The sequence below is a fragment of the Nicotiana attenuata genome, unplaced genomic scaffold, assembly GCF_001879085.1.
Source record: "Nicotiana attenuata strain UT unplaced genomic scaffold, NIATTr2, whole genome shotgun sequence".
NCBI lineage: Eukaryota > Viridiplantae > Streptophyta > Magnoliopsida > Solanales > Solanaceae > Nicotiana > Nicotiana attenuata.
This window is the reverse complement of record NW_017676961.1, coordinates 8101-19075: the sequence shown is the minus strand read 5'-3', so window position 1 is coordinate 19075 and position 10975 is coordinate 8101. Positions and strand designations below refer to the sequence as shown.

The 10975-nt window shown below is 37.1% G+C and overlaps 1 protein-coding gene across 1 annotated transcript; it reads left to right on the top strand.

The window, feature by feature from the left end:
* The first annotated feature begins 2020 nt into the window (after nt 1–2020).
* LOC109221269 lies at nt 2021–2576 on the top strand. The gene is made up of 2 exons (XM_019385737.1): nt 2021–2197; nt 2280–2576. The coding sequence occupies exons 1-2, from the start codon at nt 2086–2088 to the stop codon at nt 2399–2401; spliced, it is 234 nt and encodes a 77-aa protein (XP_019241282.1). The 5' UTR covers nt 2021–2085; the 3' UTR covers nt 2402–2576.
* Nucleotides 2577–10975: the final 8399 nt, after the last annotated feature.

The window sequence follows — 10975 nt, the reverse complement described above, 5'->3', positions numbered from 1 at the left end:
AAATCCTCTCACTGCTAAAGCACCATAAAAAGAGAGAATGTTAAAATTAAATTCTCAAACAAGTTTCGCCAATGGAGTTCAAGCGGGGCTTCGTGGTACTTCAAGCCTAGTCTTCAAATTACGTACCCGACAATTCTTGAAGTAGGGGGCATTTGTAGGCATGTAAAATTTATTGAATTTAAATTCAATAAATAATTTGGACTATATTTTAAATATACTAGTCTAAATAAATATTATGGGCTAATATAATTGAATTAATTATAAAAGTCCAATAAATATGGATTAAATAAATAAGTCTTAATCCATTGGGCTAGCCCATTTAATTGGGCTAAAAGTGATGAACCCACTTTATTAAGCCCAAGATGCTATCTTCCTAGAGGCCCAGTTTGGTGCCACGTGTCAAATGACGTGGCAGGCCAAGTCAAGCGGAAGAGCCAATAGGACCATGCCATGTGTCAAAATGACAAGGCATGCCCAGTCACACTGAAAGGCCAATGAAACTGCCACGTGTGCAAGTGACATGTTCTGGCCTATCAAATGCGGCCATGTCACACTTCAATTTGATTGGTCGGAAAGAGTTTGTTCTTATCACAATTCTTCCCTTCCACAACTATAAATAGGGTTCTTCATAACTCACAAAAGACACCAGAAGTTATAACAAGAAGCAAGAAAGGGCTCGTGGATCAAACGCTGCAAATTTCTCCACAAGTTTCAAGCTTCAAGCAATCAAGTTCAAGCTCAAGAACGAAGAACAAATCAAGTTCAAGTTCAACTTCAAGCTCAAGAACGAAGAACAAATCAAGGTCAAGTTCAAGCAATCAAGCTAAAGCTCAAGAACAATATCATCGTTCGTGGCGACAACTACATATTCAAGATCAAGCTCAAAGGCCCTTGAATTTATTTACTATTAAAAAGAAGAATCAGAGGATTCATAGAGATTGTAACATTCAAATATTTGAAATCAAATACTACTTTTTAGAACTTCAATTTCCCAAAAAAAAAAAAAAGAAAGAAAGAAAGCATAAATTGGTATTAATACTAAAAAAGAGGGGAAATCTTGGATCACGTCAAATTGAAACTATGAATCTCATGTAGTGCATGTTTCTTAATCTTTAATATATATATTTCCTGTTTGATCAAAAAAAAATCTTCTAACATACTACTAAATAAATTGGTATTAATATGAAGATCTTTTAACACTTCAAATTTCATAATCAAAACATTTCAATTATTTGTATTGTATCAAATGTTTGAGCTAACAAGTGTTAGATAACTACGTACCCACCGAATGCGAGTTTCTCTATCACCTCACTGACTTAAACACGTTAAGCAAGGATCCAATATGCTCGTGTTGTAAATAAAATCCCTGCCGGCATATAAATTATTACACTAATAGAAGGTAGTAAATAATACCATACAGTATTACACTGCAGTGTGTGACCAATAGAGAACGGTAAGTTCGGATGTTTTGCCAATTTATTAGCATAATAATAGGTGATTTTCTTGTACACTATTTGGAAAAATTAAGACTAATCTTGATAATTAATATCTGCCAACCCGACTCAACCAGAAATTGCCAGAATATAATGTGGAATTTTGAGAAGACTGATTCATAGCGGGCTTCACTCGCTTCCTACATTAAAAACCTTCACATTTAAGAGCTTTGCTGCTTATTGCTATTCAATTCACTCTTTAAATGGCCACTTTCCTTGTCTTTCATCCTTGACCAAATTTCTTCTCAACCCAAATTTCCTTCTCATTATTTTAGCCTCATTTCCCAACGCATCAGCATCACCATGTGCACAAGTCAGTAATCGTAATTGCTGACTTTTCAATTATTTCATTTAAAAAATACTACAATTGCATAATTATAGCAAATCAAATTAAGTTGAACAGATTCCCCCATTAATTAACTTGTAGCTAGTCAAGTCAACTCTGAGCTTGGTAAGTGAGAACACAGAGTTGTTTAATTCTTTAAGCTTCATCATCTTCCTTTTGCTAGTTTTGTAGTATAAATAACTCGACTACTTGTTCGTTTATTCATCTAATTAATGGCTAGTTTCTAGCTCTTATTCTCATTGTACCATGGGAACCATAATACCAAGACCTATTGTTTTCATGACCCTTGTTTTCATTGGTTTAGTTTTATCTCCTGGAATCCAAGAAGGCGTTGCTGCTCGTTCCAATGTGTACAGAGGTAACTAATCATACATCAACAACTTCTGTGTCTTTTTTGTCTGTTCTTTAAGTAATTGTTTAATTTGGATTTAAATATGCAGAAGTACTTGTGAGGAGACCTATATGTCCTGCTTGTGTGTGTTGCCAACCTCCACCACCAGGATCTTGTTGCAGATGCTGCCCTTCTCCTATCAATTCTCAGTCAAACAATGGTTCGCCATAATTGACATGCTTTGATGCACAAGATTGATCCAGAATTAAGACTTGAGTTCAATTTTTAAGTTTCTTTAGAATATACTCATAGTACTTTTGAAATAACTCGTTCCCATGTACACTTTGCTGCACTGAGCTTTGGTAAAGAGTAATCAAAAATTTTCTATGTATTGGCATGATCAATATATCAAAATGTCATAAAATAAATGATCACGCTCAAATCTCAATTATGCCTTATAAAAAGGACTAAGCGATCGTTGCAAATATAATCCGATTTACAAGTCCGGAGTCGAATCCCACAGAGAACTAAGGTTTAGCTACAGTTGTTCAATATCACCAAGAAGACAAGCTTGAACACTTCCTAACTTATATATATTAAAATTCTTGTGCTTAACTAATTAACTAACAAATTAAAATAGTAAATTAACAACTAAAGATACTAAGGGTTAGAGACAAGATTAAGGAGGTCTAAAGTTATGATTTCCCATATTGTCGGAATCCTTCCCGCTACGTTTTCTATAAATTCGCCTAAGTATTCTCTACCGATCATGAGCGCTCTGAGTATTGTAATTCTCTCATGAGTAACTACCACAATTTACTAGACATATTCTCCCGAATTACGCTAGCTGACATTAAGTACGACTCACTCGGATCGCACCAAGGTTTCGTTATCCCTAATCCCACCTTTAAACCCTTCGTATTGATCCCTCATATACGTTAGGAGTGATATTGTTCAACAACTACCTAAATATGACTCTCTCCCGAGTAATGCACACTAAATAGGCACGGTCGATTGAGAGTTCTTCAACCAACCACAATAATAACGTAGATGAACAAATAGAGAAAATACTACGGCAAAACTATATTAACGTAACATGAAAATCATCCTCCAATAGGTTCCATCAAAACCCTAAATAACAGATTAGCTATTCATAATAGTATGCAAAACTACAATACTAGAATTTATAACCAATAATAGAAAAGAGGAAGAAGGAAGTGAAAAACTCGTAGAAGAATTCTCCGCCTTTCTTCTAGTGTGTTCTTGCCTCCTTAGGTCGAATCCCCGGTCTCCTTAGCCTCCTTCGGTCTCAATTATGTCAAAAGTCCTCAAAATACCGTCTTTCCGTGTATATATACCAAGTAGGGTCGGGCCCAAACAATTATACCTTCTCCTACGCGAAAAAGGACACTTTTCCTGGACATGACGTGCGCGGCCGCGGTTGGACCGCACATATCCACTTTGATTCTGCCTGACGAGCGCGGCCTGAGCGCGGCCGCGCACTTTTCGCCCTATTCTGTTGGAAATTTGGGAAAACATTAAACATGCAAGTTGTATCTCTTTGAGTTAGTTTTCCAATCATATATTGTGGAGCCCAAATAGAATTCTGAGCGAAAAGTTATGAACATTTTACTAGATAGTGTGCAATATGCCTACTCGATTCTTTGTTCGTTCTTAATTATCATCCGTTGATCCCCGAACACGATCCCAGCTTAATTCCTTGGGCTTTTACTCAGACTTCAAAGCTCCAAATCACTCGAACTCATTCCATAACATCTACATAGCTCGGAATCCCTCCTACAAGGCATAAAACACACAATTAGTGCAAAACACTAGCGATTAAAGCTCAAACTCAATTGAAGTGTAGTAAATTAGAGTGTAATAAGCGACTAAAATACGTAATTATAGCCTATCATTAACATCCCTCACTTAAACTATTGCTCGTCCTCGAGCAATTAAACTACACTTTATGTAAACACGACCTTTTAAACAATTCTCCTAAGTCATCACACCAAGATATTTAAAATACACTAAGCACAAAAGCGTAACATCTTCACCTCAAGATTTGACTCGCAAGTACCATGCATTATTCACCACTCACTCACTTACTCTAACATAGAGGTCAATGACATTACCTTTCCATCATGAATCACGTGCCCTCACACAACACAAGAGAGTAATTCCACACACAAAATAAAATTTAAGAAAAATTGAGAACTCAAGATAGAAAGAATTCACTCACTCTCAGAAATAACATTCATATGCTACAAAGGACGCACCACAAGCTTTCCCGTAGTGTAATACTCCACTAATCGAGTTCATTCAGTCTAAAATCAAATAGGACTTTCATTGGTTGTAATGTAGGCTGCGGGTCGGGTAGGATACATTTGAATATAAGAGTGACTATACCTCCCTAAGCACTTTAATACATATACTTTAACATTCAAGCTCATACTTATGTCAAACCATAACTCCACCTTCACATCAATATATATTAACTCCCAAATTATTTAAGCACAATTACATCAAGAGTCACCACTTAGCAAGGAATATTTTTTTTTTTTACAACAATACAACTATTTTTTTTTTTCAAATTCAAGTGGCTCTTTTTTTTCAACACAGTGCACATTTCTCCTTATTTCATTAGCTCCACTCAAAAGCCAAACCAACCACCCCACACTTTAACTTTTACAAAGTTCATTACAGTTCAAGTGCTCATGAGAGGTGAAAAGGTTCAAATAGATGGTTAGTTCAAACAAAGGGGTAAGGCTTGTAATGTGGTTGCCAAAGAAACAGGATTACAAGCTCAAAGGGGCTAACTACGATACATAACAATTAGGCGGGTAAAATATACATATCTGGCTCAACAAAGAAATGCCTATATCATTTCCAAGACTGAACAAAACTACTATTTTGCTTTGCAAACACACGGGGTAAGTTCTAGACATCAAATGCAATGCATAAAATAACACAAAAACTTACAGCCACATGGCACATGACTCACTCAAGATTGGATTCATCAAGACACTCTAGTCAAAGCAATTAAGCAAAGTTAAGATCATACAATTTAAGGTACTTCTATAAGAGTAAAAATCTGAGCCTAAGCGTCACAACGAAAGTACTCACTATTCTCAAAGCATAACAAAGTCTAGAGATATCGCTGCGATTCAATTCATCTCACAGTAGCTCCTACTCCCTAAAAAAACTACTACACCTGGTTCAAATAAAGCCCTTGGAAAAGAACCGTGGCACAAAGAAAAACCAAGGGGGAATTACTACACTACCTACAAAGAAAATCTTTTTATCCCTTTTCTTTAGACTTAAGTCCCTCAAGAAAAATTGTCTAGGATATCCATCGTCGGGAAAAGTCTAATATTTTTTTTTATTTAAAAAAATATTATTCAATTAAACTAACACAGGTAAAATAGCATAGAAAGTCATCCAGACAATCTCCTCACCCCACACTAAAAATTGTGCATTGTCCCCAATGCACACCATAACTAATAAGAGGGTAAAAGAAACTCCCTGGTAGGCCAAAGTCCGAAGCACTAGCAGCTCATGGGGTACTCAGACTTCTCCCAGGCTTGGTCCTTGGTGCGGGTACCTCACACTTAGTTCCAACCATCTGGTTTGATGTTGCATCCTTCTAATAGCTTTGCTTTCCATGCTCCTGGAAAATAAAAAATCGACACTACAAACATAATACAATTAGAGAAATTAAAAAAAAAAAAGCAATAAAGCTGGGTTGCCTCCCAACAAGCGCTTGATTTAACGTCGCGGCACGACGCGAATCACTTTTTGCCTCCACCTCGAGCTTATGAATTGAACCCCCAATTTGATATCAAGTTTTCGGCTATGCTCCAGGGGTGGAGGAACAAATCTAATTGGCCCAAGCAACTATTGTACTATTCTACACTTCTTGGCTTTTCGATGAGGTATGTAGTCCTGTCTTTCTGGCAAGAAAAATTCCAGAATGTAGGCACCTTGTTTATCATTCCTTGACTTCTCAATCGGCTCGGATGACTCTATTTCCATATCGTCATCCAAGCACAATGTAGAAAAATGTTTGGAGTGAGGACCAATGCGCACACACACATGAACTTCAGGAGTTTCAGCATCCTCAACATCAATGATACTAGAGTCAACAAAATTTATATCCTCAATGTCCTTGGCCGACTCTAGTCTCACTTCTACAACATCGACATCCTCAAATTGTAGTTGGCTAGGTTGTTGATGTTCTACTCTGAACTCCTCAATTAGCACCTCAAATTCACGCTCTTCTTGGCTCATATCCTCAAAATTGGTTTGCTGAGCATTAAAAGCTTCAACCACTTGACTCACTTGAGCCTCCAAGTTACGAATAGTTGCCTCTTGCCTTTCTATCTGCAATTGTTTCTCGTTATTTTGTTCCTGAAGGCACTTTAACATAGCCTTGATCTCCTTTAGGTCAGCTTCCCTAGGTTCTTTGTTTCTGTTATCCTCACAAGAAAAAGAAAAGCCATTGAAGTAAGGGGTTGGGGGAAGATAAGAATTATAAGCACAAACAAGAAAGTGACCATCTTGACCACCACTCATATCACACATGTTCCACACATAATATTGAGTTGGTGCACACAACTCGCTCTTGGGAATATTTTGCACTAGGTGGTTTCCTTCACAATATGCACGAGGAGGATTAAAAGTAGAATTACCAACATCAAAATCTCATAATTCCAAGATGCCATGTTTTTAAAATCAACAAATAAAACAAAAATAAAAAGATCAAATACAAAAAATAGAAATAAAAGTTCAAACTTGAAACCTAGCAATATGTACACCTACAGCTACACCGTTACTTCTCCGGCAGCGGCGCCAAAATTTGATCACGCCCAACTATGCCTTATAAAAAGGACTAAGCGGTCGTTGCAAATATAATCCGATTTACAAGTCCGGAGCCGAATCCCACATAGAACTAAGGTTTAGCTACAGTTGTTCAATATCACCAAGAAGACAAACTTGAATAATTTCTAACTTATATATATATATATATATTAAGATTCTTGTGTTTAGCTAATTAACTACAGATTAAATTAGTAAATTAACAACTAATGATACTAAGGGTTTGAGACAAGATTAAGAAGGTCTAGAGATATGATTTTCCCTATTGTCGGAATCCTTCCCGCTACATTTTCTATAAAAATTCGCCTAAGTATTCTCTACCGATCATGAGCGCTCTGAGTATTGTAATTCTCTTCCGAGTAACTACCACAATTTAATAAACATATTCTTCCAAATTACGCTAGCTGACATTAAGCATGACTCACTCGGATCGCACCAAGGTTTCGTTATCCCTAATCCCACCTTTAAACCTTTCGTATTAATCCCTCATATACGTTAGGAGTGATATTGTTCAACAACTACCTAAATATGCACTCTCTCCTGAGAAATACACACTAAATAGGCACGGTCGATTGAGAGCTCTTCAACCAACCACAATAATGACGTAGTTGAACAAATAGAGAAAATACTATGGCAATACTATATTAACGTAACATGAAAATCATCCTCCAATAGGTTCCATCAAAATCCTAGATAACAGATTAGCTATTCATAATAGTATGCAAAACTACAATACTAGAATTCATAACCAATAATGAAAAATAGGAAGAAGGAAGTGAAAAACTCGTAGAAAAATTCTCCGCCTTTCTTCTAGTGTGTTCCTGCCTCCTTAGGTCGAATCCCCGGTCTCCTTAGCCTCCTTAGGTCTCAATTATGTCAAAAGTCCTCAAAATACCGTCTTCCATGTATATATACCTAGTAGGGTCGGACCCAAACAATTATACCTTCTTTTATGCGAAAAATGACACTTTTCCTGGACATGACATGCGCGGCCGCGGTTGGACCGTGGTTGGACCGCGCATATCCACTTTGATTCTGCCTGACGAGCGCAGCCTGAGCGCTGCCGCGCACTTGACGTGCACGTTTCACCCTGTTCTGTTGGGAATTTGGAAACACGTAAAACATGAAAGTTGTAGCCCTTTGAGTTAGAGTTCCAACCATATCTTTATGAGCCCAAATGGATTTCTGAGCTAAAAGGTATGTGCATTTTACTAGATAGTGCACAATATGCCTACTCGATTCTTCGTTCGTTCTTAATTATCATCCGTTGATCGCCGAACACGACCCTGGATTAATTCCTTGGGCTTTTACTCAGACTTCAAAGCTCCAAATCACTTGAATTCATTTCATAACATCTACATAGTTCAGAATCCCTCCTACAAGGCATAAAACACACAATTAGTGCAAAACACTAGCGATTAAAGCTCAAACTCAATTGAAGTGCAGTAAATTAGAGCGTAATAAGCGACTAAAATACGTAATTATAGCCTATCATCAATAAATAACTCTGCATAATTCTCATATTATGTGCAATGTGTGTGATCAAAATTTGACCTAAAAAAAATCATAATAAAAACACAAAATAAAATAAAAGGAGCATGGGTTGTTATTTGTTATCCATGCACATGAGGAGTCCTGCATATGGGACAAGTTTTATCAATACTCGTAACTCGTAAGTAACCAAATCTTAATGCAATCGGCATGAAATTTATGGCAACAAACGGGCAGAATTGTGCATCTTTCCCCCCTTTAAATAAACCGAAAGACAAATAACGCAGTCGTTCTCCCCGATATTTGTTTTTCCCCTTTGGCTTCCTTAATGGAAAACCACAATCTCAACATCATATTCTGACTTCGGTTCTGATGGCTCCTGCTGACCAGAATTAGGTCGGGATGAGGCGGCGATGGCAGAGGCGACCCAGGATTTGAGCGCGATGGGGACACTAATGTCTTTATATATGCCAATTACTAGTGACAAAGTTCGGCGTGCAACTCTTTGAAAACTTAGCGATTATAATAGCTTATTATTAAACTCGCAGTCGACATATGTTGTTGCTTCGTCGAAAGTGATTGTTGAAGGAAAGAAGAAGAGTTTGTATTTTTCTACGTGTTAACGGTTAAGAGAGGAGCTACTCTTTGGGGATTTCTATTTTAAGGGAGGGACTTGAAAAAGAATAAAATTAAGTAAATTGACTATTAAGTAGTACAAATTATAATTGAATTCAATAAAGATAATTAATAATAAAAAAAAAAGTAAACAAAGCACGTAGAGAAAGTTCCGCCACACACTCAACCAAAGCTACCATCCAGCGTTTTTATGCTTTTCGAGGCACAAGTAAATTATTAAAGATACTCTATGTCTATACTGATATATACGAGAAATATATACATGATTTTGCCGAGGCTAATGGGTTCTGATGACCCTTCTACCTCATATGTAGGGGCACCTCATATGTAGGTCCACCCCTGGAGACGGGGAATGACATATTGTTAGAAGTCATACAGGATGAAGCGGCAATGGCGGGGAAAGGCACACTGTTATAAGCCGTACGAGTTGAAACGCCGACAAAGGGAACAATGCGCTTTTAGAATTCGTATGGGATGAAGCGGCACGGAATGATGAATTGTTAGAAATTGGTACTCCTTGTGTTTCAATTTATGTGAACCTATTTGACTGGGCACAGAGTCTAAGTAAAGAGAGAAGACTTTTGAACTTGTGGTGTAAAATGAGGCACATATATTTTGTGTGGCTATAAATCATTGCATAAAGGTAAATTGTTTCCAAATAAGGAAAGGGGTCATTCCTTTTGGCACGGATAAAAAAGGAAATAGGTTCACATAAATTGAAATATATGGAGTAAAACGTCGTTGTGTGATGATTTGGTAAAGATACAAAATAAGCAACTTAGAGAACCAAGTAGGGGTGCTTGTCGGGCGGATCGAGCGGATATTTATATTAGTGGTGTGGCTTACAGTTATCAGTTTATAAATATAATTATCCGCTAGCCATCCAATAAGACAACAGCGGATTGGTATTAGATTAACTATTATCGGGGCGGTTAATCGGCTAAATCAAATAAAAAAAATTGAAAATTAGAGATAGGAAAAATTTGGAGTAAACCATTACATCTTCTCGGTGCTCGGCTCTCTTTAGTCGAGCATTTATATAATCCAATTGGTTTTAGCCATGCTTCTAATAACAAATTCATGTATAGATAGAGATATATAGGCTTCTCAATCTCAATAGACAATTCTTGTAAAATAATGCTCTTTTTGTTTGACTAAAAAAGTACTAAACTCTTTAGTTAAACTAATTAATAGAGAGATAAATGGTAAATCTTAGCCAAACATAATTAACTCTAAATTCAGGCATGCTGAGTATAAAAATCGAAAAGGAGCGAGCTTGTATAATATTTCTTAAGATAATTATCGTACATTAACTGTAAATGATAAGCTTACATCTGTTACAGGTTTGCACCATAATCATAAGAATATGGAAGGAGAAGAGGAAAAAGTGCCAATGACTGAGAAATCTCCCCTTGTTGATTCCATGATGACTATGAAAAATGTTTCAGCCAGATCTGGGTCTGGATCCCCCCTTTAATGATCTTCCGCCCCCTATATATAACAATCTTCCTTTTTATCCAATGGTCTTGTCACACCTCCTTTTTGATACACCTGTGAGGGCGTAAAGGAGTTTTTCCAATTGAAGGACAGTCGGAACGGGATTTATTATTAATATTCAGAGTCGCCACTTAGGAGATTAATGGTGTCCCAAGTCACCGGTTAAATCCCGATCCGAGGAAATTATGACTCTGTTAACAGTCCGCGAACCAGAACTCCGAGTAAGGAATTCTGTTAACCCGGGAGAAGGTATTAGGCATTCCCGGATTCCGTGGTTCTAGCACGGTCGCTCAACTGCGGTAT

What these genes read in the sequence shown, in the direction of transcription:
- LOC109221269 (XM_019385737.1), top strand. Translation starts at nt 2,086, where the DNA reads ATGGGAACCATAATACCAAGACCTATTGTTTTCATGACCCTTGTTTTC. An exon ending in TCGTTCCAATGTGTACAGAG is followed by an intron (nt 2,198 to 2,279) that starts GTAACTAATCAT and finishes TTAAATATGCAG; the next exon opens with AAGTACTTGTGAGGAGACCT.